General features: G+C 41.5%; 1 protein-coding gene across 1 annotated transcript; it reads right to left on the bottom strand.

The window, feature by feature from the left end:
• Nucleotides 1-2230: 2230 nt before the first annotated feature.
• SEM1 (SEM1 26S proteasome subunit) lies at nucleotides 2231-8573 on the bottom strand. Its single transcript, XM_030010006.2, has 3 exons — nucleotides 8393-8573; nucleotides 4349-4442; nucleotides 2231-2424 (listed from the first exon to the last, which is right to left on the bottom strand). Exons 1-3 carry the CDS (start codon nucleotides 8466-8468, stop codon nucleotides 2382-2384), a joined length of 213 nt encoding a protein of 70 aa, XP_029865866.1. The 5' UTR covers nucleotides 8469-8573; the 3' UTR covers nucleotides 2231-2381.
• Between the last annotated feature and the right edge of the window lie 19296 nt (nucleotides 8574-27869).

Below are 27869 nucleotides of genomic sequence, written 5' to 3'. Positions count from 1 at the left end.
AGATGAAAAAAAAATGGGCAAAAAACACTTTAGCTTGTCTCAAAACCAGCTGGGTTTTACAATTTTTAGAAAGAAATAAAACAGCCAGTATGAAGCAGAAAGCTTCCCAAGTCATTTTTATACTAGGAAGCTTAAGAGGAACCATATGACCACGCAATAAACTTGAGAGCAAAAAAACTTGAGAGGCAATTATACAGGCCATCAGCCTCCATGAAGCGCTTGACTTTGCAATAGACTACATTCTCGTAGCGCTTTGCACATCACTTGTTTACTCCTTTGCAACAAATTCTCTTATGCAGACAGCATTACATGACTGTATCATCAAACCAATCTTCAAAGCAGATTGCTCTCTTTCTTCTCAAGCTGGGGGTTTTGGGTCACGTGCTAGCAGCCAAAGGTTATTATTGCAAGAGTGCAGAGCCATAGACTACCTCAGCCTAGGTTTCCCTCCCAATTCTGCTTTTGTGAAGAAAGCAGGAAAAGATACTAACATAAGACAACTGTGGCTCAGCAAAAACTAAGATTTCTTGAGGCAAAGATGCTTTTCCACCTCTGTGGCTTCCTTCTGCTGCTAGCAATTGATGGGACACGGCTGCTTTAGCCAGGTTTCCAGAATCCTGTAACGAAAAGCAGCTATCCCTATCAAAAGATTGCACCAGACATCTCCATAATGCTTGTCATCTTCTTTTGGTCAGTCTCCTTACTCAACTTCCCAATATTGATGTGTCAATAACACCAGCAATCCCAGAACTGTACTGAACATACCTTTCTCTTAAAACTCCCAACACTAACTTGAGGATGTTTGCATTGCTGTTTGCCACTCAATACACAGACTTTTCATTTGTTACTTGTCAAAATATGAACTCCAGAACTTTGTATTCCACTGCATTGGGCTGCATGAGCCACACGTTTCTATCTGAACAAGTCACTCAATCATAAGGCAAGCCTACTTGAAAGGGCCTCCCTTTCTTTCCCCAAGCAGTACAGAACCAGACAAACTGAAGGCATCCAACACCACCTGAAACATTTAGTTTTATAGAACCATTCAGAGGGCAAGGGAAGGTCTCAGTCTTTACAGAGCTATATTCAGAGAGCAGTTAAGGGTCACAGTGAATCTTGCCTCCACCATGAGTATCACACTACCTAAATCATTTGGGAAAGGGGAAGCTTCCTAGCATTTTGCATTAATAAATGCAATTATAACGTAAGATACGCAGTTATTTACTTAACAAGGTTAAAGCATTTCATACCATTATTGCATGCCCATCAACTAATACCTTTATTCTGAAAGCTCACTTTAAATAATGTCTCTGCTTCTCTACAGTGAACTGCTGATAAAGCAAACAGCTTATTCAAATTCCATTAATATATAGCTGTACTTGCCCCTTTACTAAAAAAAATTTTTTTTTTTTTTCCCATTTGCAATCATGGCCTACACTTCCAGGATCACCATATCTCCCTATGTCTTTGCGTACACCAGCTTTAACAGTTCCTTTGGGGAGGATTCATGGAATTGGTAATAGGTTTTGTAATTTCCACCTTCTATTTTCTAGTTCAGAGAGTAATCTAATCCAGTCACTACTACTGTATCTATATGGCAACTATTCGTTGGTCTCCACAAAATGAGTTGGAAGTTTGATTTCCGTTCTCAGCAGGCATGTTTGTGTGATACAGAACTGCTGTAACTGGCAAATTGGTGGCAATTTCAGCAGAGATGCCTAGGCTTAAATAAGCATAAGAACAGAACTTTCACCTCTAGAGAGGTCTCCTCTTTAACAGGCTTGAGAAATGACAGACCAAGATTGGAGAGCTTGGATTTCTGCTGCTGTAAGATGCGCTTTAAATTGGGTTTTATCTTTGGAGTCTATCAAACTGGCACCCACATGAAATTACTAACAAAAATAAAACAAGTCATTATGAAATAAAATCTTGAGGCAAAATAAGCTTTATCACTCCCCAAAACTCCTTTCTACCTCTGCTGCATTTTAATTGGAATACATGAATATTTTATTTCTTTTTGACATCTCCACTTTCCCTATGACAGAAACATTCACTAGTCTTCATTTGGTAAAGCTTATTTAGTTCCCTATGACGGGAGCTGGTGCAATACCATCAGCCACTGACAGATCATTAGTAGCATTCTAGGCAAGTCCATGAATTCTGTCACACAGGCATGTCAGAACTGAAATACAAGTTACCAGGTTAGTAGAGGCTGAACATATGACTAGGCTAAGATTAAAAACTTTATTTTTTTATACAAAACAATAATAAATCCAAGCAGATAATGAACTAAGTGTGTCTTCTCATTTTCCACTTTTTCTTCTTTTGTCAATATAGTCTATCCACAGTTCAATGTTAAACCACTCCATATTCAGCAAAAACTACGAGGTTTCCATCTTGTATCCATGTTTTTCTAATTCAGCTCTGTATAGAGAAAAAGTGAGGTATATTAAAACATACAAATAAATATTGTTAGACATTTGCATTTTTACAAATTAAATATACTGCACAATATACAGTCATTTCAGAAATAATATGATCGTGTTGCAACTGCTTTTTGGTTCATACCAATAACCTTAACCTCACTTACTCTATAGTTCTTCAATTTCAGCTTAGTGTCTTAGATCACTAAAAGTGACTTCTAAGTGAAAAATTCAAATACTTGTTTTAATCACAGTTATTGTCCTCTGACCCACTGTGGCCGGAGTCCAACTATATGGCACAAAGCAGCATGTGTGAGCCTGCAACAACTCCAGACACATTAGAAAAAACAAAATATTGTTTTATACCAGTTATTCTCAAGATTTCCTTAAACCAAATGAGCTCGCTAATCTGAGCAATTTAAATGCACATACTTCCAAAATAATTTTAACTTTTTTCTTTGTTCATTTTAAATAAAAATACCAGACTGCAATATTTTTAAATCTTAGTGCACTACTCCTTCCAGCAAACAATTCTGAGGGAAAAGGATTGCTTTGCTCCCCTTAGTTGTGGCCAGGACAGCCAGTCAGCAACCGCAAATGTTATCTCTCCTGCCCTGCCCCCCACTTTGCTTCTCACCTGCCTCAAAACACCCCAGCCAGAACTACATCCTGTTTTATCTCCTAGTCTTAGCATACATATAGATACAGTAGTCCAAATCTCAAAAAATATTTTAGGTTAGTTTACATACTTAGTAGTGTAATTTTAGAAGTGGAGGACTGCAGCATTTTCTTTTTAAAGATGAAATAGAAACATGCTGCAATGAAGCAACATTACAAACTATCATTTCACACTGGTATACAGTCACCAATACTACAGGCTACAGTTAAGGCACAGTTACTGAAGGTTTGTCAAGATCAACTATGTTTATCAGGAATTACACTATCCCTTGAAAGACTGCTTCTTTTCCAATATTACACTTTAACTGTATTTCAAACTTGTAAGAAACAACTATACCAACAGACTATTTTTGTACCTTCTACATAAAGGATCACTTTCACCTGAGTAAAACAAGGGAGATCAGCCCAGGAACTGTTCAACCAGGCTGTATTACAGACAGTTTGCTCCTCATGCAACATACTGAGGGATTAATAAAATGTGACTCTGTATTGATGCTTGAAACAATTTAAGTTATAATTATGCATCAGTAAAGGATTAACTGAAACTACAAGTGACAAAGAGGATTAAACAACTGGATTGGAGGTACCCAAATTGCTATCACTCTTTTTAAAGCATGTGATGAACAATTACTTTGCTATTGTTGCTCATAAACAGCATGCTCACCACACACAAGAAGGGACTCTTAACATTAATATAGATAACTGAACTCTAAAAATTTGTCCGTTTGGACAAAGAACAGCAATGCTATTTGAAGGTATAGAAAAAAATTTTTAACGCACTTTGCATACCACATAGAAGAGATAATCTTGGATCCCTTGCCATTAGTCTTTGCAGTACAATTCAGAATTTTCACATATATGCAGAAAAGTCCTTAGAAAAGGATTTATTCATGTTAAATTGAAAAATTGTCAACTGTATCACCATTTGCAGAGATCTTTGTACTGTTTAAGTTGCATAGCACAGCAAAAGCCTGAACACGTCAATGACATTAGGCATATTTCCAGGCTCACAGTACAATTATTAAAAGATGGAAGTGCTCATCAGTACTTCACTGTGCTATAATCCCTCCAGTCTGGTTCTGAAAGGCTTTAGACAGAAAAGCACAAAGCAGAGCTTTCATTTATTTCAGTTTCAGATCTCTATTTGTTAAAGTAAGCAGATTTCAAACTTTCAGATATTAACTAAACAATGCCATTTTAAACATTTTACCCATCTTCTAGAACAAGAAAGCTAAAAATAAAATTACCTTAACTGATTGGAGAAATCATCTTCTACATTGTCATCATCCCAATTGTCTTCCCAGACGTGCGCATCTTCATCTTCATCTAAACCAGTCCAATCTAAAGACAAAAAAGAGGTCTAAATATTGCATGCTGCATTGCTTTGGTACCATGTCTTACCTCTGGGCAAGGTAGACTTCTGCTGGTAATAAATTTTTCTAACAGAACAGTCTGGATCATATTTAAGTGTTTATAAGACCAAAAAGCACAGAAAGATCTAAAAAATACCTCACAATTTCTTGTATTATAATAAAAATGCAACTTGGTAAAAAATAAAAAAATCATTACACACTTCACATCATGGCTTGCAGGATTACACATTCATAAAGAGACATTTTGCATACAAACGGACAAGCTGCAGCACCACCGTAAAAAGAAAACAGTATTGAGTACTTGACTCCTAAAAGCTCTACAAAAGGTTTGCAATTCCAGGTTTGTATTTAAATACTTTTTTCTGATTAAAAAAGTAAATATGTATCAAATGCTTTTGCCAAAACACATACACACAGATCCTCAGTTCACTCAGATCAGCTGCAGAGAGCCTGTGGATAAATGCTGAAAACCTATCTGTGATGCAGAAGCAAAGGCAAATTGAGAGGCATCTGCAAACAGCAGTTACTGCCCGTAACCAGCTACTTCTGGATTCTCAAAACAGCAGAAGCTGTTTCCTTACAGAAGCAAGACACTAAACGCCCATTTGCCAATGTAATTTTTATTTTTCCTCTAATAAAGTAATCTGGCACCGCTGACAAATTACTGATCACCCACCTAATGCTTCATTATAAAAAAAAAAAAAAAATTAAGACCAAACTACCTACCTAGTTTAGAAAAATGACAAAAATGAAAAATCAGGAAGGCTTAGAATCACTATGTAAATACAAGTCAGTTTACTTCACTGGGGAACACAAGTTTCTCAGTTTTCTTCTACTGACAGACACCAAGTTTTTCTAATGTTACCAATATAAGAAGCACCCCAATTTTCACACTTGTGACCTTGTATTTCTCAAAGTCTATTAGTATATTTAAAGAGATAACACTACTCTTCTCCTTACAATTCAGTAAGCCATCGGCTGCCCATCCAGAGAAAGCTTCGAGAACTAAGGTCCAAACTAACATTATGATGAAGTATGAAAAGAAGCTAGTAGGGTGAAAGATTAAAAACTAATTCACTGTGAACAACTAACTTTATAAGAATGAAGGTTTTTCCTTGCATTTTCTCCTCCTTTTTCCAGCATTGACAGGCAAAAAAATTAATATTTGAGATTAACCAGGACAGGAAAATCCATTTGTAACTGATTAAAGACACACATGTAGAAGGCATTACAATTAAACTTCCCTACTCAAATAAATTACATAATGGGAAAAGATGAAGGAGCATAGAAAATCTACTGGTCCTAAGGACAGCAAAAGAAGAAACTGGGACGAAAAGGTGAAGAAAAAAATCCAGTATAAAAAAAAGCATTATTTTAATTTAGTCGTGCTGCTAATTTCTCAAAGGGAAGGATTTTGGTTTAGTACTATCTCCAATAAGCTTTGCCTATTTATATACAATGGATATTTTGGGGGGGTGGGGTGTCAAAATAAAAGCTTTACCACTCACATCATTTATCTGAATTTCAAAGATACGAAAAAAAAAAGCTCAAAACAGTTTAAAAAGAACACAGGGTCAAACTTTTCATCTACTGATGTGGAAGTAGCTCAGGCAGATCTACAAATTTGAGAAAAGTCATAGTAACTAGTATCCAGCACAACAAACAGCAGCTTCAGTCATAAGTGGTCAGCGGAGGAGACTGCAAAAACATGCTCCAAAACGCACTGAGCGAAGAAGAGTCAAAAAAGCCCATGTTATCTTCCACACTGAGGGGAAGAGAGTGAAAGTAAAGCCTAAATTATATTCTCATCGCTGTAGCTATAAGATTCTACAGTATATGTAACTTGACACTATAGCCCAGAATTGCATACTAATGTGATTATTCCCAGCTACATTATATGCCTGTGACTATGTAAAAAAATAATAAAGCATTATCTGGGATTGAAAGTATTAAGAACATTTGGGAACCTGCTACCATTAAGTATTACTAATATACACCAAAATTACAAAATCAATTTTTAGAAACTTGTCATGGCTGGATTAAAAAAAAAAAATTAATATACTGATCACTGCCGTAGTTTGCACTCGGGAAAGGAAAACAAAAAACAGGTTTTAGAGTAGAGGATAAAGAAAACTAAAATTGTATCGTTTTACACATTACATTTTACACTCTGAAGAGCATTGTGCAAAAAGTCTGTAAGTGACCAATTCGCATACACTTGAATCTATCATGCTACACTTCAAATAAAGTATCCTATAAAAATAGGACACATCTGCTTTTGATACAAAAACTTGATTTGATAAATCATTTGAAGAAAAATTTTAAGTCTGAATAAAAGAAATTCCCCAAAAGCTAGTGTTTTTATCCCTTAACATAAGTTTGCATTATCTAATTTCCTTTGGAGAAAAACTGGATAATAGAACGCAAAGTTTTTCTGCTGCATAGAAAGTGATGTTTTAAATTGAAAAAACAACAATTTGGCATGGGTTTGAGCACACAGGTATGATGATTCTTTCCTAAGCACTGAAGATAACATTCAAAGTGGTCTGAACATTCTTTATAACATCTCAAAATTATTATCTCTTTTGAAGATTTAAATGGGCCTCTTTAGAGGTTCTTATTTTTTGCAAGATAGATCAGCAAGAACCCTGATTGTGGTCCCTCTTTAATAAATCTCTCTTCTACCCAGAAAGTTTGCACAGTACTTGGTTTTAGTAGTACAACTAGATTCAAGTATAATTAATTTCACCTTCTGTAACAGCAACTCAGTGTTCTGTCCAATCCAAGGTTCAGAAGCATGCTTCAAAGACTTCCTTCATCCCTACTGCAAATACTTTATTTACATTAAATAAGACAAACATTTTTTTGCCTGTTTAGGAAACACATATGGAAAAGAAGGGCTAGTCTTCTCAGTTTAGTTTAGCTATCATCTCAACTATGTTAATAACTTTTTCTGTCGATAAGTGCAAAAATATTATTTTTACTGGTACCAAAGGATTCAGAACATCTAAGGCTCGTAAGGCCACAAAAAAAAAAAAAAAAAAAAAAAATCACACATAATGAAGACATTACGAGAAAAAAAAAACACCCTGACACTTCATCCACCATGTTTTATATCATTTCTCGTTATCCACAGCTCGAGACAACTTCCAGAATTAAGGACCTGGAGAAAACCACCATGCCCTAACAGGGATCTCTTCAAGATTATAGCTGTAAAAGGACACGGAGTTGTTTTATCGAAGTCCAGATTTAATTTCCTCATTCAATATATCTGTACCTACGAAATGCAAACCAACACGTAAATAAATATTTGTGCCTCAAAAGGTACGGAGATTCAGAATAACTACAGAGCCCATTATTTCCTTTTCCCACTTCTTCCCACCTTCCACTCCGCCCCTCCTCCCGCCTCTCCCTAGCGATTCTCACCCCGAGAGCTGAGGTGCGGCAAGTTTCTCCCGCACTTGTTGCCAGCCCCCTCGCACAATGACACAGCACTTCCAGTGCCGTGTGCCCGCCACCGCGAAACCAGCACGGCTGGCCACAGGCAGCACGTTCGTGCCCGACCCCGACTCTGACGGGGCTGCAGCCCCGCACCTCTGACCGGGGCGGGGAGGGGGGCAGGGACCGGCGGGGCACCGGAAAGCTGCCTCCGTACCGCCGAAGCGGTCCATGCGGAGACGCATCGCGCCGCCGCGGAGACCCCGAGGGCTGCTCTGCAGGCAGGGACCCGCTGACAAACCGCGCCCCAGCCCCGCCGCCCCGCTCCCGCTCGCCGGAGGCCGAGCGCTCCCTCCCCGACTCGGCCGACCGGCCCGGCCCAGGCCGCGGCCTACAGGCGGAACTACTACTACTACTACTACTACTACTACTGCCACTGCCTCTCTTCTCTTCCCGTCCCCTCCCCGCCCCGCCCGGCACCTTCTGCCGGGAACTCCTCAAACTCGTCGTCCTCCTCCAGGAGCCCCAGGTCCACCGGCTGCTTCTTCTCCGACATGCTCAGCCTGCCGCCCCAGCACCGCGTCCCGCCGCCCGCGGAGACTGATGGGATACCGCCGGCGGCCGCCACCGCGCCTGCGCCCTGCCGGCAGCCGGCTGCCGCACGCCCGCCTCGCCCCGCCCCCTCCCTGGCCCCGCCCGCCCCGGCCCCGCCCCCGCGCCCTCGCCTCCCGCTGACAGAGCCGCCTGACAGCCGCCCCCCCCGCGCCCCGGTCCCGCCGCTCCCCGGTCCCGCCGCTCCCCGCCTCCCCCGGGCTTCCCGCCGGCCCGGCTCGGCGCGGCCCGGCCCGGCTCGCCCTGCCCCGCGCTGCCTCCCCGCCTCTCGCTGGGGTTCCCCTCAGGGCGGCCTCCCTGGCGCCGGCCGCCCGCCGGGCCTGGCTGCCCGCCGGCACTCGCGCTACCCCAGCGCCCGGGCGCGCAGGCTGCCGCCTCCGGCGCTGCTGGGCGGCTCCGGCTGCAGCCCTGCCGCGGCCCCCCTTGACCCGCGGGGCGCGGTGAGGGAGCAGGTGCCGGGGGGCTGGGGAGAGAGGAGGCCATAAACCGGGATATGGGCCCGCCGCCGCCTGGGCGTGCTTCCCCCCCTCCGCAGCGGGCCCTGCGGCTGCCGAACCGGAGCGTCACCGGCCGGGTCTGGCGGCAGCGAGGTGGATCGGTCCGGAACGAGCTCGCTGGCTGGCGCGCCGCACGGACCGAAGCCGAGAAGAGGGACCCTGTGTGGAAAGCGTCAAACGCATTTTCAGTGCTGTGGGTAGAATAAATCTGTCCACTGCGACGTTAGACTGCGTTACGCAAGCCACTGCTGCTACTGAACACATCTGTTCTCTTTATGTTCGTTCGTTATTGATTTATATTCAGGCAAAACCTATCAAGTATCAGCCTTCTGTCCTTCTAATCGATAACCGGGGGGGGGGGGGGCGGTCGAGGGGTGTCCTTCTGGCGTTTTAACATACTGTTTCAAAACCTACATCTAACTGACTGTCTTTTTAATGCCTTGTCCATCACATCAGAGGAACAAGGAAGCAGCTTGAAAGGGAGATTATGACTAAACTATTCACTAAGAGTTAGGATGTTACATGAAAAACAGAAATGCCTTGGTTTTTAAATATTCCAAAGTGTATTCATTTCACTTAATTCGCATTCTGTTGATGATTTAAACAAAGGCAAAGTTCAACGCTTACTAGCCTGAACAAGTTTGTGCGTGTGGCGGCTCCGATGGCTTCTCTCTAGGCAATCACCTTATAACAGTACTGCCAGTTTGTTGGAGGCGTTGGGGTTTTTTTCCCTCGCTCTGTGAGAAACTGATTCACGAGACAATGACTTGCACAGCTGGGTTATACTGTGTCCTAGATTTAAAGTCAGGGAAACAATAAAAAAAAAAAACTGGTGTGGGAATTCATATATAGTTCAGTTTCAACCCAGTATAAGCATGTTCTGGCATGCAGCCACAGTTAAGGCAAGGTGGGAAATGAGCCCTTCTGCAGACAAAAGGTCTAATCGAGCGGTCACATTTTATTTTTATGTGACGGAAGGACTGACTGACATGATTGTGAAAATTATGAAAACTCCGGTTTAATAAATCAATATGTGGAATCTAGTTATAACTTGGCTGGGATTTTTAGCAAGCCATGCATTTTGGAATAATAGATATCCTGCTCTATCCAGAGAGTACAAGATAAAGTCACAAAGTGGATAGGGGTCTGCCATATCAGAAGCTTGCAAAGATCCCTGATCATTCAGTTACTAAGGCCCATATTCAACCCCTCTAGTTTTTGCCTTACCTAGGAGTAAACTATGGAGTTTGCAGCAGTTTGGGGAATACTGAGATGCTCAACTGCACCTAGATTATCTAAGAAAAAATGTAACTTGGAAACTCCTATGGACAAGTAGCTTCAAGTAGCCCTGGAACAGGAAGCAGCTTGAACTTGTTTTGAAGACTTCACCTACATATCTGCTGTGGAGAAAAGATAGAGCAGTCTTTTCCACCCCCTTTTCTCCTCCTTCTCTGCCAAGCTGCTGGTTACGAAGCTCTGGAGTGCCAGCAGAGAGAAGAATTCGTATTTCCCTAGGGGATATGGCCAGCCACTGCACAGGGAAACAAGGAAAATCAAGGACTCCTGAAGCAGTGTCTTACTTATGTAGGAACTGACCACAGCCAGTCTCGGATCTGAGTCTTCCTTTGCATTTCCCGTCTGTGGAGCTGAGTATTCCCGTATCTTCAGTAAGCCAAATTTAATCTTATGTTGTCACAAAAGTCTATAGTGTCAAATTCTCCTCCTTTTTTTATAAATCTCAAAATTTTTGATGGTTCTTTTAAATTTGTGATTTCTGGAGTTTTTTGTTTAAATAAGAAGCTTAGCTCTTGTTTAAAAAGCAGAAAAATAAGTTTCTAGCCCAAGCAATTCGAAATGAGCTTGAAAATATGAACAAAAAGTATTTCAGATTTACCTATTTTAATTGTAAGATTTCTCTAAAATAATGGATTTAAAAATAAAAACTTTTTAAATCCAATACCACAGGTTTTGGAATCCTGGAATTTACATTACCTTATCTAGCCTTTCTAGCAGATGTATGCATGGATGCAGACCTCACTGTAATTCCCCAAACCCTTTTAACTCTCTGCTAGTAAGATCTCCAAGGGCATAGGTATCTGCCATGCCATGTTTCTCTCATCAAGGTATACCCATCCTACGTTGGCCAAAGGACCTGATCTGCGAGGCATTCTCCAAGCCAGCCTACTAGACCTTGCAGGAGGAGGTGCCCTGTGGGCAAGGGGACAGGCTCGCCTTCAAATCTCCGCTGTGTCCAAATTGGTTTTGACCTGATGTCAAAGCCAAGTGCCACAACCACCAGGCTGTTTGCTGCTTATTTGGAGGTCAGTCGTTTTCTCTCTTCCAAAGTATATTCAGGTATTTTTGCTCACAGTGGAGCAGATTTGACAAGTAAATAACTCAGTCTGCAACACCAAATAGCCTACCAAAGAGAAGTTCTCCTGGCAGTTGGTTGATATGGCTGACATACCATATCCCCAATGTATGCTCTTAACCACCAGACTATACAGTAAACAAGTAGAAAGAACTTATCCTCCCGCAGGTAGTTGTTAGAAAACACTGATTTTAGTGCCAGTCTTGTGACTGTGATTTCTTAGCAGAGGCAAGATCTTAAATCATACTTTCTTAAGGTTTCTTACTGACATTTTTAGGCATCTTCCTACTCCGTCTGTAGGCTTTGCATATCCCATACCTTACTACCCCCAGAAAGCATGTAAGGAACTTACTTACATTTCTCCACTGAGAAAAGACATCCTCAAATTCCACAAACCATCACAGAATCTAAAAATTTGGTGATGCAGTTTATAATACTCAAGACTTTTGGTGGGCCTAGCTCCATTGACTAGTCTTAATTCTTTAGAGAAAAGAGCATAAGGATTCAGCTGTCCAGAATAGATTTTCCAGTGTGAAAAGGTATTTGAAAGGTTTCAGGAGAGTGTCCAAGCCCCAAGTATGATTGGAGTTTGATAGTTTCTAGATGGACCAACAAGAATAAGAGTTGCCTTTCAGCATCTGCCCTATGCAATCAGAGTGGGAAAAGGCCACTGATACCTAATCAGAACATACTGCCATTGATTTTTTTTTCATCCTTCCTGTGTTGCAGTCCCAAGACCGGTGGCAATCTTTACAGTCACCAAGCCTGTATCTCACATGGGCTGAGGATACACAGAGCAAGGAATAGTTTTGATCTTATTAGGGAAGGCACTTCCTACATTCCCAAAACAGCCTAAGAGATCTGCTTTCTTGGAGCTGCAGCCCCTGCACAGCACATCAGCTACATGTTGAATAGATTGGTCTTCCAGGGCCAACAGCCTGACATTACTGGGGGCTTCAGCAGAGAGGTCTCCATGGAAATTAAAGGAAAAAATTCCTATAGATTTTAGCAGTTTGCGATATCATCGTCTCTATTAAAACCTTAACTTAAATATACTCTTAACTGGTGGCATGTTTGAAATAATTGAACAAGACAATCCTGAGTAACTCATCAGTCCATCTATTATTCTTTCCAGAGCTGCACAGCAGCTATTTACTCAATATGATTTGTTTTAATTTTTTTATTCAGCATGTTTTATGCATTAGTATCAGAAAAGCCTGTCTTTCTCTTGGCAAATGTTACTGCAAGTTGTCTAGCAGGGATGTGAGATTATGTAGATTTATTTATTCAGAGTGTAATTTGCATAAATAAAAAATGGAAATTGAGCATTTTTTCTGAATTAGAGCCTTTTTTTTTTCTTCAAGGGGAAACAAAAATGTGTGTAGTACACTAGTTCAGATTTCCTGATATTTTTAGGGGACTATTAGTCATTTCGATGCCTGGGCCCATTTTCTTTGACTTGGACACTTTAATGGCTGAAAGCATGTTCTGAGGAAAAGATTAAGAAGAGGAAATAGAACAGATTGGAAATGAACTTGCTTATAAGCAGTTAAAGGTGTCCTGTTGAAAAAAAATCTGAGCCATGTTAAGGATTTTAGACACACTGGGTAAACGGTTGGCTTGGAGGTCTGCATGGTTCCAGGCTACCAAACAGCGCCTATTCAGAGAAACCCTATGCTGCAAAGAAAATTGGCATTGTGTATATTTGATCCAGCTGGCCTCATCCACATAATGTGAAATCTGTGTGCACAGGCGCTACATTTAATGGACCACCAGCTCAGACACATCTGGCTAAGACCAGCGGTGCCCGCACAGTTTACCTGGATGGGAGAGAGACTGTCTTACAGTCCAGGCTGTTAGGTATCCAGGAAAGCACCTAGTTCCTGAAAAAAAATTACAGGAAAGCTTAATACCATTGTTACCATTCAGAATGCAAGAATTAACCGTGCGGAGCAGAGTATCTATCGTGTGTTATATAGCATATCTGGCAGTCCAAGCACTGGTTAATGCATCCTAGGAATCCCTTCAGATTTGGTGTCGTGTGCCTCAGGATAGCACTGCATTTCATGCCGTAGTTTTTTGGATTAAATTGAAGAAAAAAGCATATCCTACATTCAGTGCATCTGGACGTTAGGAATGGATTGCTCCGCTTCTTTCAATAGCTCTGTACAGCTCTAGACCCGTGGCATTATTCCTGAGGTCAGTGCCTTTGGTTTGCCATTATTTATTTATTCATGTCTGCAGAGGTCCTCTTTTTCTCTCCAGCTGCTCCATCATTCACCAGCACCTCCTGGTAGCCCACCCTGCTCCCACAGCCCATCCCTTCTCACAGTTGACCCTCACTGAGGTCAGGATGCGATTAGGTGGCTGGAGATCACAAGGAATATTAATCACAAGGAACACTTAGATGTTGCTTTACAGACTTCCTTATGTGAAATACACTGTGGCAAGCTATCGGGTTACCAGTGGCTGAAAAAGAAACAGTTCTCTCTTTACCCTTGACAGTCAAAAGAAAGTTTGATTTATTTTCTCATTTTCAGTTAGTCTAAAGGCAGCTGGGCAGTATTGCTACAAAGCTCTAGCTGTGTGTTATTGTAATAGGGGCAATGTGTTTGTTCACTTCTGCTCTCTTCCTCTGTCTAATTGTTCTATTGTCTTTCTGTTTTCTCTCCACATTTGGGCTGACAAAATGTCTCCCTGGGTTTAGCCCTCTAGCCAAAACTTAACGGGCTCCTAATCAAGAACTAACACCACCAGCAGGCTATTTCCTGTCTTTGTTTACCATTCCTGGTACCATCTTTCTTCTCCTCTCAGTCCATCATAGCAAATTTTCACCATTATTTTCCTTTGAATCTTCCTCTGTACAGGGTGCAGGAAGCTTCCTATATATTGTTCCCCTTTCATTTTCTGGCCACACGATCTCTGGCCTCCCAGCTCTACATCCTGGAAGAGTAGCAGATGCATCCAGAACCAGATTTTGAAAAGCCAAGTAATCCTGGGATAGCCATATATTCCATGTAGCTATATCAGCAGAATGTTTATTGCCGAGCCTCAATGCAAATTGTATTGATGTTTTGAACATATAAGGGGTAATTACAATGTGATTAATTACTAGGTACTGTTCACCACGACTTGCATTTCCATGCAAATATCAGGACTGGCAGGGTACAATTCAGTTGCCTAAACAAAGGTCTCTAACATCGGTAGAGATGCCCTAAAACACAGGGCTGCCTGAGAGACCTTGGCTCTTCCCAATGGCAACTGGAGATGGGGCAAAATACGCCGGGGTTTCTAAAATGGTACCAGTTACCTATGTTTAAGTGACTGAATTGCACTCCTACCATATGTTAGAATAACTGCTATTGGTGCTTAAGTGTCTTTTTCATGTCACTGCATGCCTGCCTTTGTTTATTTCTGCCAAGCCTACCCTGAGAATACTACACTGTGGTAACCTCAACATGAGATATTCACTGGACAGGTTAGTATGAATCATTACGAATCAGGTGAACAGAGTAGGCCTTTTCTTCCATGTAAAACATCCTTCTACCTTTACGTATCTAGGTAGTGGCTAAGTTGCGGCCAAGATGAAGCTCAACCCAAATAAAATCAAATGTTGTAGTCTGGGAAGAATTACCAAGCGTTATTTCTGATGCTTTGATAGGTAAGCAGGGCTACTCATTAGCAATCCTGGCAAGCTGAAGGACTTATTGGTACCTAGACTGTTTCAAGGGCAAAAGTCAGGCCACCAAACTTAAGGCCACCCTCACCTTAGGGAGCTTACTCAGCCAGACAGCCCCTCCGGACTCCGAGTTCAGAAAACAGAGATAAATGGGCTTTTCCAGGTGGAGATTCAGAGCACCTGGGTTAAGTACCAGCCCTAAAACATAATTTGAAGGGACCTGTCTCATCTCTGACTATATTAGGAGCCTAAGAAGACTTGTCCCGTAATTATGTGCTGAAAATGAGGTGACACAAATAATCTCTTACAAGTGCGAGTAACAGCAGTCACCCTCGTTGGCCACATTTTTTGCTCTGGCAAAGTCTCTCCAGGGCATTTTTAGCCCAAAATGTATCTGTTTAGCTTGTTTTTCTGCTCAGCTCTCCCCCAGGAGCTTCACCAGTGTGTCTGGAGGGAGCTGACAGTGGCAGTTACGTGTCACTCAGAGCTTGCTGCTGCATGTTGGCTTTTCTGTGCTGGTACGCAGAGCGTACTCGCTGCCCTTCCATCCCCCTGGGGCCTGCTTTTCACCAGCCCTGGCTGTCATTCAGCTGTTCTGCAGTGTCACAGGCAACACAGTCTCAGCTCAGGAAATTTCACTTCATTTGTTTTATTGCCAATTAACAAACTTTTAATTACTGATTTGGGTATTGAGGGGAAAAAAAGAAACCATATACTATTGAACAAATACTCAGCGAAACACCTTTCCTCACCTTTCTTCACGCTCAACTTCAGACAGACACGTCTCCCCCCTCCTTCCTCACTTCAACTCCCCTTGTTTTCACCACTGGTTCCCACTTTCCCTCCCAGTGCCTTCAGTGAGGTGATGGGCAATGCAGATGGTTGGGGTCAAGGCATGGTGGTTTCTGTTCTGGAACTGCTCCTTGCAGTTCACTCCTTGCCCTCCACTGCTCCTTGATTCTCACTGCTCCTCTGCCCCAGAATGGGTCACCCATGGCCTGTGAAGAAGTGTTTGCAGTTGGTGGTTTACTTCCTAAGCTTGCATACACATCTGCGTTGCAAAGGCGCCAGGAAAGCGAGATGGGTGTATTTTATCACATAGACTTATGCGGTAAATGAAAGTCAAGTATCTAAGGTATGTTTTGATGCTGAGGCCATGGATGTAGCTCCTGGGAGTTACGGCACAGGTGCCAGCAGCGCAGGGCCAGCGCATGGGCAGGACCGCCACGCTGGCCACCCCAGCTCCTGCCGCACAGGCGGAGAGGCTGCAAGGACACCCTGACTGGAAAAGCAGATTGTGGTGCCTGTGGTATGACCCAAAGCATTACTTTTTATATGCAGAAACCCACAGAGCCCCAAAGTTCTTCCTCATCCATCGTGCAAAGCAGAGGATACCTCCTTCCTCAGAGCTCCTGTTAACCTGTCATGCCTCCTTTAGCATGTGTAGAGGTTTTGATGAACTATCTAGTGGTTTTCCACAGAAATGAATGAAGAAATGCTATGCCACTAGCAGAGGCATCAATTAATTTCTTTTTAAATGAGGACACTCTTGAGAGCTTAATCAAAGTCAGCTCTTTATCTTAGATTACCAAGTGAAGTTGATGCAGTATGTCAAATCAGAACCATGAGGAGCTACTGGGTCAAGTCCTGATCTTAATCCAGCTCATCCAATCCTTCAGCATGAGTGCAGCAGCCCAGGGCAGACTCTGGGCTGTTGTACATACAACCACGCAGAACTGATATTTTGTTTCTTTTAGATAGTAGTTTATTCTGAATGGTATTTTAAAGAAGACCCTAGAAAACAGACTCTCTCTGTTCCTCACTTGCTTTCCAAAGCACATAAATCTTTTGTAACTTTAATTCTTAGCCCCATAGTGAATACGATAGCACCAGTGACAGCTGGAATGCTTATAAAAACAGCATCAGAGTAAACGCTGAGCATAAGTCAAACTCATCTACAAAACCAATGGGTTTGCAGACTATATATATAAAATTCTTTTGTCTACATTGTATACATATATATAAATTCCTATATTTACGTGTACAGCACTTATTAAACTACAACAGGTGAACTATACAACTGAGCAGGCTCATAGGATAGTACAGTGGTGCTAATTATTATCCTAATTGTCCTGGTTTTGGCTGGGATACAGTTAATTTTCTTCCTAGTAGCTGGTGTAGTGTTATGTTTTGGATTTAGTATGAGAATAATGCTGATAACACACTGATGTTTTCAGTTGTTGCTAAGTAGTGCTTAGACTAAGTCAAGGATTTTTCAGCTTCTCACACCCAGCCAGCAAGAAGGCTGGAGGCGCACAACAAGTTGGGAGGGGACACAGCCAGGGCAGCTGACCCAAACTGGCCAAAGGGGTATTCCATACCATGGGATGTCATGCCTGGTATATAAACTGGGGGGAGTGGGGGTGGGAGGAATCACTGCTTGGGGACTAACTGGGCATTGGTCGGCAAGTGGTGAGCAATTGCATTGTGCATCACTTGTTTTGTATATTCCAATCCTTTTATTATTATTAATGTAATTTTTTATTGTTATTATTATCATTATTAGTTTCTTCCTTTCTGTTCTATTAAACTGTTCTTATCCCAACGCATGAGTTTCACTTTTTTCTTTCCGATTCTCTCCCCCATCCTACTGGGTGTGGCAGAAGTGAGTGAGCAGCTGCATGGTGCTTAGTTGTTGGCTGGGGTTAAACCACGACACTAATGTACAAAATAAATGAGAAGTAGGTAGGATCACCTACAGCAGTATATAACAGCAAAAAAGTTAGATTTGAGTACATTGTTACTGAGGTTGGCTGAGAAAGAAAGTAAAAGACCTAAACTGATTGTCATGTGAAGCAGTGGATTAGGAAACAGCTCCCTCAGTTTTACTGTTTCTGGCTGTATCTTTTGTAATACACAATAGGGGTGTCTTTTCTCTGATTTGCTTTTAAGGCTTTAGCACAATCAAAAGCTGGAGGTATTGTAAAGAAAATCTGCAAATAGCATGGAAATGTCTTGTGGTGACATTCTTATTCAGGCTCTGGGCCTGATTTTGAAAGATCCCAAACACCCAGAGATGCCAATGCTAAGCACTTCTGCAGATCAGATCTTTGAGGTCTGAAAGATTGTTTTATAATCTTGTTTTCATGCTCTTGCAAACCTACAAAGTAATTTTTTTCCCATGTAGTAGCACAGATTTTATTAAAACCATTTGGAACAGATATCAATGTTTTAAGGCAACAGCTTTGTGGTGACTGGTAAGATACATAACTCTAGTCAGTAGAACAATTTCCCTTCTTTCAGGAAACTGATAATATATTTAAAGTTAAGACAACATTAATTATTTAAAAAACAAAGCCTCTGCAATGCTGAGGCTTGAGGTCCTCTCCATTGCATCATTCTGCCTGGCTATGGCACCATTTTCACGGAAGTTCTTGCACATTAATGGCAAATGATTTATAGGCCATATAAAAAGTCAGCGCCTCAAAAAAAAAAAAAAAAAAAAGATTTCTGTTCTTTGTCTTTCATTGCCTTGTCATCTGTACGGAAAAGTCCATATTTGCCATTGTGTCTTCCCTCAGAAGTGGTTTGAGGTGGCTGCAGTCTGAAGTATAACCAAAACAAAACAATAAGGTTTGAAATTGTATGTTCAGTGTTTATGCAGGCTGTATGTAAGCCACAAGGAAAAATAAATTTAAACAATCACATGCAGATCTGAGAGATGCAACTAAAGTAATAGCTCCTCAATTCCCATAAATATGAACTAAATTTAGAATTTGATTTCCCAACCAGTTATCACACGCATGGTTTATTGGCACAGTGTAACTGAATACATCCAAATGTCTAGCTCTCAATTTGTACAAGTTTAAACCCAAAGCTAAAAAGAGAATTGAAAAAATGGATATGCTTTTTAATGCTGAAAGAAAAAGAGAGAGGACAACAGATCTCACCTGTGCTGTCAGATACTCAGAATTCCTAACTAAGATATACAAGAATATTTAGAAACATCATATTTTGTCATACTGTTAATGACCCTAAGGATCTCCAAATATTCACCAAGGACTCTTGACAGCTGCCTTTTGGTTATAATGGAAAACCACCTTCTCTTAAAAGCACAAAGCAAGTAGCAATTGGCCTTTAGTTCTGCACACAGCCAAACCTTGCGTACGGAAGTCCAAATTCCTTGAGGTATTACAAGGTGGGTTTCAGCTATCTGGTGTTCACAGAACAACTCCACGTTCCTCAAAATTTGGCCTACAGTATAGACATTCCTTTAACAGTACTGGTTTTACACCTCTTCTTAAGGTGATTCCACCTTCTCTGCATTTTCAATGACTTTCAGAAATGCCCCTATAATATAGGCATTTTTCTTCAGCATATAAAATGCTGATTTGATTGACAGAATCATATAACCTACCTTATTGATTTTAAACAAGAGGAAAATTCAATCTATTTGAGGTATACGTAAGAACAAACAAAAACTATGAATACAAATTTGCTAAAGCAATGTGGCTGGTAATCTTCATAAGAAAATTTAAACACTTTTTTTTATATTCACACAGGTCATTGCATATGTTATATACATATATACTATATTATATACATGCTGCAGATGGTCCTTTGCAGTTTTGCATAAACTTAAGAAGCACATCTGAAACACTTATTGCATAGAAATCTTGAATTGTACATTTTAAATAATGATTTTCAAATGATAAATTGTAGTTTTCTTTTATGGCTGTTACAGATTTATATTAAAGCTTCACTGAATTGGACAATTTTTCAGTAGAGTTTGCTTAATGTTAATCTATTCATTTGGGGGTAAATGAAGAGTTTAATGGTGAAGTGATGTAACTAGAATATAGTCTCAAGTGGTGTGTTAGGTTTATCAATCAGTGAAAATTGTGCACTTGAGTGTAAGAGCGCATGTCTATCCATATGATTCTTGCTGCCTCAGTTAATTGAAACCCTTTTTGCACCCTATTATCAATACTTGAAAAATAGCTCCAACCACATCTATTAACCAGTGTCTTAATAGACGCTTTATCAGCTCCACATAAATTGCACCTATTTCACTAGAAAGCAATTTCACTAATATAAGGGTCAGTTCTATGGTTCACTGAGATGTTCAGTCAGGAGGTATTGGGGCACAACTGGCTGGCTGGATAGAGATGGATAGAGCTGCGGGCTTGGTCTTCAATCCACTGAAACACTGTACAAGGTTGGAGGTCCAATCTGATTGACACTCTCGGTCCTCATCGATTTTAACAAAAGCGAAGTATGCTCATGATGAAAATTAGTTAGACACCACCACTTCCACTGGGAAATCTAAATCAGAATAGAAATGTGTATTGTTAAATTTCCTATAAAATAGGAAAAAAAATTTAGTTTAGACTCGGGACAGCAGAATTATGCACTGATACTGAGATGTCCTAAACAACTCTGAAATGAAAAGTTCTTCCGACCAAAGCAACTTCTCCAAAGTTTTCATTGATATTGATACATTTCCCCTCTCCCCTAGATACTTGATTTGAATGAAAAATAAATACAGATTTTCTGAGCAGCTCAGATCAGTGTCTCCTGAGATCATGGACAATTCAGCTGTGCTTTACTGTGCCTTAAGTAAAACCTAAGTACTTCCATCTCTCAAGCCAAACATACAAAACACATTTCTGAGCATGTCCTAACCTAGTTTTGCTGATGGAAACTTCTTCCACTTTCCAGTCCTTCTCCTTGCCACTCCTTCCTTGCCTTTCACATGCCCTTTCTGGTTCTCTCCTTTCCTGTTGATTTCCATGCTCGCTTTGCCTTTCTTGGCCAATTGTCAATCTCATGAATCAACAGTGGAAGGAAAACGAAAGAATCTATGAAACAGGAAGAAAAAGAGAGATATGAGATGCTCAGCAGTGTCTAATCTAGCACTACTTAAAACTCTCTAAAGGCTTCTCTAATCCTTAAAGGCATTTTGGACCCTTGAACTCATGGGGTTTCACCTCCGCTCAGAGATTACCCACGTACAACAAATTGTGCTTTCCTTTCTGTGGCCAAGTTGTTTAATCAATTCCATCAGATGTGAGGATACAAGGTGAAGGGCAATGATGCTGGGTAATGCTTCGCCACCTCAGAAGGAGCCAAATGAGAGACTTACGCTAGGGCAGCATCAGTATCTTCCATTAACTTTACCATTATCTGGCAAAGGTGGGTTGCTAGTAGTTGTTCTCTCAAGAAGGGGAATTTGTGGAAACAACCCTCGGCAGAGAAAGGGTGTTATTAGTGCATTGTCTGCATACCTCTGAAAACACATAATGCCCCACCCTTCTGCTCAGTTTTGGGGACATTCTTTCTCATGGTTACTTTAACTCCCAATTCCTCAGAGAAGCTTGTTGCCATCACACAGAACAGAGCTTTGCAGTGTTGAAGGAGGTCCACTAGACAGCCTGAATATCTTTTTGGTTACTGTTGATTCTTTGTGTAGATCTGTCCCTATGTTCTCTATCCATGATCAATGGGCAAACCAGTGGAGCTACAAGAATTACATAGTAAGGATCTATACCCAGTTGTCTGCAGAGGTAATATACTGGAAGAATTTGCACTACAAGTGAGTAAATAGCTTTCCTTTTAGTCTTAAAGCACAATTCTGTGGGACTATATGTTACATAGGAAAGCAGAGCTGAAACTAGTACTACATTTATCAGGGCATGCATAGTTCAGTGCTGGTGGCACAACTATTTGTAGGCAGGAAAAAAAGAGCCCCCATCACAGCCATCAGCTCCGAGCTATAGACCTGCAAACTGACCAAGGGCAGCTTAGAGCTCAGTGCGATAGTAACAAACCTAGTTTGTATACAGAAAATTAAGGCTTGAAGTTTCAAAAAGGGTACAACAAAGATCAGTGCTTTACCATATTTGAAAACATATTGTTTTCACTGTCACTTAAAAATATTACTCTACAGTGGGCAGACAGGGCAAAACCATTGCTGAAAGCTAACAGAAATCCTGTTATGCAATGAAGAACTTCCTTTTACAGTGCGGTATTTCTTCACTGAAAGCAGATCATTGCTATAAAGAGCAGGTATTTATCAATTTTCAAAGGTCTTGGCCCATCAAAGCTAGTGTTAGATTTGGAATTTCGCTTTTGTTGCCAAGGTGACAAACACTTATAAATATACCACATCTTCTAATGTGCTTTTAACTTAGTATTTTTATGGCTTTTAAATCAGATACCATTAGCAAATATATTAGGTAATTTAGCTGAAAGACCATTTTCCACTAACACTTTTTGTTACATTTCCCCAGGTACTTCAGTAAATGTCTGTTGTGACATTGCAGTCCTGCCAGGCTTCTAACATGTAAGGATACGTACAGTACATCTGGTAAGAATTAACATATTACCTTAGGGTTTTCTGTTTTTTTGTATTGATAATTACAAATTGTATAAAAGAAGACAAATATTAAGGGTTGGATACTACAGTCCATTGACTTCAGAGGGAACTCTGCAGAGGTAATGACTCTGGGATTGGCCAGAGGCCGTACTGTGTGTTGTTATTCTTGGCTCCCGTCTCCCCTTTTTATAGCACAGTAACGAGGCTTAAAGCACAGGGGAGACCATAACGGCTCCATAGCAGGGCCCTTCCCTCTGCACAGGAGAAGCAAACAAACAAACAAAACCTGCCTGGGTGTTTTCTTCTTTTTTCATAGGCTCGAAGGCCAGAGGAGACCTTTGCCATCACCTGGTGAGATGCCCTGCAGGATGCCAAGCCAGGAGCTTTCCTGCCAGGAAAGCGGCTGGCACCTGCGGCCATGTCTCGGACGGAGCACAGCTTGAAGGGGGCTGGCTTGGAAAATGGTGCTGGCAGACAAGGTAGCGGTGGGCACAGGAGCTGCGTGGCCTCGGGAGGCTCCTGGGGGCCACAGAAGAGTGACCTGCCCGTGGGCAGGTGCTGCAAGCACCGGTGGTGGAGCCATGAGAGAGCTAGGCAGCAGGCCCGGGGGTGGCTCGGCAAGCGAAGGTGGCCATGGCCCCTGCCAGCCTCTGACTGCAGAGAGCCACAGGTGTGGAAGTTGCGCTTTCCCTGCTATCCCGAAACCACATCTGGAGGCAGGGGTTGGGCTGGGCTGGGCTCTGCTCCCAGGACCTCCATCTCGCACCAGGAGGCCCGTCATGCACCGAGGGGCATCAGGGCTGGAGGGGTGGGGTGCTGACAGAAAGGAGCAATCATTTCAAAATACAATTTTTTTTTAAATTTTGACAAAGCTTGCCATCACTGAGGATTAAGCACAGTTCATAAACCAGTGAATAAGCTTCCTACAATAGCAGCATGTTAGATTGGGTGGAAAGGTCCAATGGAGAAGCATCCAGGAAACATCTTTCATGCCTGCACATTAAATTTAATCTGCCACCCTTGTCTTTTAAGACTCACCATTCATCTGCTGAAAAAAAGATGTTGATCTGAAAGAAAAAGAGAGGGGGGAAAAAAACCCAGTCTGCTCTAACAGTTTGCTTGGCAAAGTGGGAGAGTCTTAAGGAGAAATTAATTGTGTGCGAGTTACAAAGAGCCACCCCGCGCTGCAGACACAGGGCCTATATATGTCGCTCTCGCCCCCTAACCCAGCACTGTCCCATTGGCCTCTTCATTCAGCACAGCTATCTGTCATGAAGAATTTAAGTTTCATATTTTCGTCTGTCAGTTGCGAAAAGGCCTGTCAGCTGAAGCTTACACTACTGTTTGCCAAAAGGCCTATAGCCCACGCTGACAATACACTCTTATATTTGTGCTTCCCGGCTCCGGATAATCCCCTCACTTTCCTCCTCAGCAGTCCAGTTATGATGAGGCTTAAATTGCATATTTTGGAGGTTTTTAAATCCAGATTTTGCTGATAAATGCTATCAGCGGGAATGAAATGAAATACACCACAGTTTAGCTCTTATTACCAGCATAAAGACTACTATGGGCATTTTGTAAGGGCTATAGAGACAGTATTCATATTAAACAGGTTAATGTCTATAATGTCTATAGTCACAGGAACTAAACTTAGGAATGCTAATATCAGCTTTTATCTACTTTGTCTGTTTGCCATCCCTGAAAAAAAACCCACCCGTCCTTCAAACAGGACATTTCCCAGTTTGTTTCTTTAATTTGATTTGCAAAGGGAAATAAGATAACCAGCTCATTACAAATCCACAGACCATTGTTTTTATGCTCTGAGATGCCACCAAATTACTTGTATAATGCCACAGAAGGAAGAAAGTGTCTAAATCCCCAAAGTACACTTTCAAACCCCAACACTTTTCCTGTAAGACAGTTGACAAAAGTACTACAATAAAAGAGCTATAGTAAAAAAACTGGTCACCAACCCATATCAATCTGATACGGGCTTATGAGGGCAAGGAGGGATACAAGCAGTTAATCCTCACACCTGTAACTTTAGGACTGCACAGCTTTGATGCTCACACCTAAATAACAACACAGCAAAAAGTTAAATTGCTTCAAAAACTCAATCTCTTCTGAGGATTGAGGGGGGACACAGCACAGCAACCCAGGTTAAGCGTTTGCTGCCTTGTCTCTAAGAAATCAATTTTCCAACCATAATGCAACCACAAAGAAATCACATCTTTAACTCATTAAAGGCTTTTAAATTGTCTAATCGATTATGACTCAATTACATTTTTCTGAAGTCAATATTAGATTATGTTCCTATGAAACAACTTTACCATTTTCTTCTTTGGTGAAACATCATTTTTCCTTGCAGTTCTAAAATATTCTAATACAATATACTAGTGCCAGAGGTATTTCTGTTTCATTGCCTTATATTGTCATTTGGAAACTAACTTCAGAATGATGTTTTTCAACCCATGGTCTGAGACAGTCTGGAAGGAGAAGAAAGAGGAACTACTGTCGGGAAGTCTGCAAAAAGCCCTATGAAAAGCAGCCTTATTGTTAACAGGTTTCAGCCTGATCCACTTCTCCCCTGGAAAGGGTTTTCAGGTTTTCACATTAAAAAAAAAAAAAAAAAAAAAAAAAAAAAAAAAAAAAAAAAAAAAAAAAAAGGCTTGAGAGTTACTGCCTTGGAATATCTTTTCCGTGAGAAGCAAGGTGGGAAGTTGCTTACCCTCAACTGCCTCACGTTCAGAAAATGAGGGCAGCTGCAAGGCAATGTATAAAGTGACTCTTCTATGGAAATGTTTCTGCACGTGCTTCACACAATATTCCTGTGACTGAAACAACTTGGGTGTGCAGATCTGAGCCAGTAAGCGTCCTCCAGGTCAGAAACTAATGCAGTCATAATGCTACTGAAAAAGCTGGAAATAGAGGACTTCCATGAATGTCCTAGCTGTTGTGCTCCTGCTGTTTTCTACTACAGCCAGCTGTGGCAAATAATTCTTCTCCCAATGGGATCAAGTTCCCACCTGTAAAATATTTTTTTGCCCCTGCTATATCCTTTGGCTGTGTCCCACCAGTAGGTAAAAAGCAATCAAGAGAAATGAAGCTAGAACGGAGTGCTGTATCACAGCATGCATTTTTATTTTATTAATTTACATATGTTAAGATTTGAATAGGATCATGTAAATAGATAACAATAGCTGACAACAAAGATGTTAGTAGTATTATTAACACCAGCAATAATTATTAGACATCCAATAAATCTATTTTTTCCATAATGATAGTGAAATACTGCCAAGGCAACAGCAATGGGGCATTGTCTGTTCAATCCCTGGTTCAAAGCAGCAAGTACATCCTGCCCCAGAATATTCCCACACAATGACTTTTAGAAAAGAAGGGTGGGAATTAAGATAAATAGGGATCACTCTGAAAGGCAGGGAAAAAGGAAACCATAAAAGCTGGTGTAGGGTATAAATTGGCTCTTGGTGCATGGAGTAGTTGGAGGTGTCTGTGAAGCTAATCAGTGCTAAAGGACAGTGATTTGTGTCAGCTATTTTTTTTGTCCAAAAGATTGAAATATCTGAGGGACAGAGGTTTTGTGTTCCTGTATGTTACCACTTGGAGTATTTTGGACCTCACTATATTCTTACTGTTGTTACAAACAAGAATTCCCTTAGCATTGCATGTGTATTGACTATCTTAACTTTTTTTAAAAATAGAAGTGAAAAGACTAAAATATATTTTGTTTCAGGAATAAATTACTCCAGGAGCTGTAGCAAGTGATTTGATTCCCTAAGCAATACAGACTTTTAATGTCTGAGTTGCACTGTCTTGGGGTAAAAATTCAGAAAATAGTTTCACCTCATTGAAAAGCAGGATTTTGCTCCTGAATTCCTGGGAAGTTCCCACCTAAGCTAAGTGCCTTCTGTTTTCCTGCCTCCTGGTTCTTTTGTCTCTGGGGTTACTTATTAGGAGCAGGCTCATTGCCTCATTTAAAGAACAAATGGAGGAGGCAGATCAACATTTCTTTCTGCATTTCGTTTTACCTACAGTTTGGGAACAGCTTCAGTTAAATCCAGCTTACCGTTCTCCACAGGCACATACAAGTCAGTATGAGGGTGTCCAGTATATTTGTAGATGAAGAAAGGAGGGAAAATTTCTCCAATATAACACGTTCTCTTTGCAGGTTAGAAATACTGGCCTTTCTTACTAGTTTAGGTTGGGCAGTTCCCTCCTCCAACTGCTGGCTTTTAGGACTCTCATTCCTAGATGCTGAGCAGCTAATTTTAATTGCTTTAATTTTTCTGAGAAACTAAGCCCTTACCCTCTGCACAGACCCTCAGCACCTAACTTGGGGTAATAAACTCATGTGGGCAGCAGGATGCTTAACCGCCAGGCATGGCAAATACCTCCCAAGTGTCTTTTAGAGATCCAAGCCAAATCTTTGTTCCCTTTTCTGTTATTCCTGTTGCAATTATTCCTTCTTCCTGCCCTCTGATCTCTTTGAAAGGATTTGTTTGATTATTAGCTACATTTTTCTACTTAAAGTTTGCAGTAGGGTTTACTTGACACACAGGCAGACGCCAGGAGAAATCACTTCTGTCGGGTGCAGAGCTCAAGGTAGTGACAGCAGATCTCATCTCCAGTCAGCACGGTAATCCAGTGGCACCGGCATAGGAGCCGCCAAGATGAAAGACCCCGTGCCCATCTCCTTGAAGTCAGTGGCCGTGTTCCGGTCCTCTTGGTGGGAAGCATTGGGTGCAGCTCTCCAGGACCTCTTGGAGAAAGCTGGTAGGATGCTGCATCCTTGCTTAGTTGGTCCCAGCATAAAAACAACTACATCTCATCCTGCCCTAATGTAGACACAGCCTGCTTCCACCAGAGTTGGTGGTAAAAGTCCTAACTTCTTCTTCAAGCAAGATTCATGTTTGGTGCTTTGACATGTCATTATTGACATGTCAATAATGTTCCCCAGAAACTTCAGGCTCCTTTATTTTTATTTTCCTGATTGCTTCACTAGGGGATAGGAGAGCCAGAGGCTAGGCATTTAGATTAGGGTTATACTGTTCAATCTTTCTACGGTGTGATAAAGTTGTCATGGCCAGCTCTGGGGAGTCATCACCCTTCTGACCATCAGGAGTCACATTGGTTTTGATCTGGCATTGCAGTAATGAACTTTCTTTGTTTCCTTTATCAGCAGGATGGTACATGCCTCCAGAGACAGGAAGACCCCCAGATGAGAGACGCAGAGGCCACCAGTAGGACCTGTGTGGGAAGCAGTGGCAAGAACACTTGCTGGCCACATTTTATCCCACTTCTTGCCCTCACACTTTCGCCAGCAGTCGTGTGGCTTGGGGCAGGGCAGGCTGCAGGAAAATAGTAAGAAAAAACACAGTAGTGTTTCCTCTTTGAGTTACGGT

This window comes from Aquila chrysaetos, chromosome 3 (genome assembly GCF_900496995.4).
Source record: "Aquila chrysaetos chrysaetos chromosome 3, bAquChr1.4, whole genome shotgun sequence".
Taxonomy (NCBI): domain Eukaryota; kingdom Metazoa; phylum Chordata; class Aves; order Accipitriformes; family Accipitridae; genus Aquila; species Aquila chrysaetos.
The sequence above is the reverse complement of the archived record's forward strand: the minus strand, read 5'-3'. Positions and strand labels throughout refer to the sequence as shown.

Coding starts and splice junctions, on each gene's coding strand:
- SEM1 (XM_030010006.2), bottom strand. CDS start 8,468: ATGTCGGAGAAGAAGCAGCCGGTGGACCTGGGGCTCCTGGAGGAGGAC. Junction 4,443..8,392: donor TGAGGAGTTCCCGGCAGAAG/GTGCCGGGCGGG, acceptor TTTTGTCTTTAG/ATTGGACTGGTTTAGATGAA. Junction 2,425..4,348: donor GATTTCTCCAATCAGTTAAG/GTAATTTTATTT, acceptor TTCTCTATACAG/AGCTGAATTAGAAAAACATG.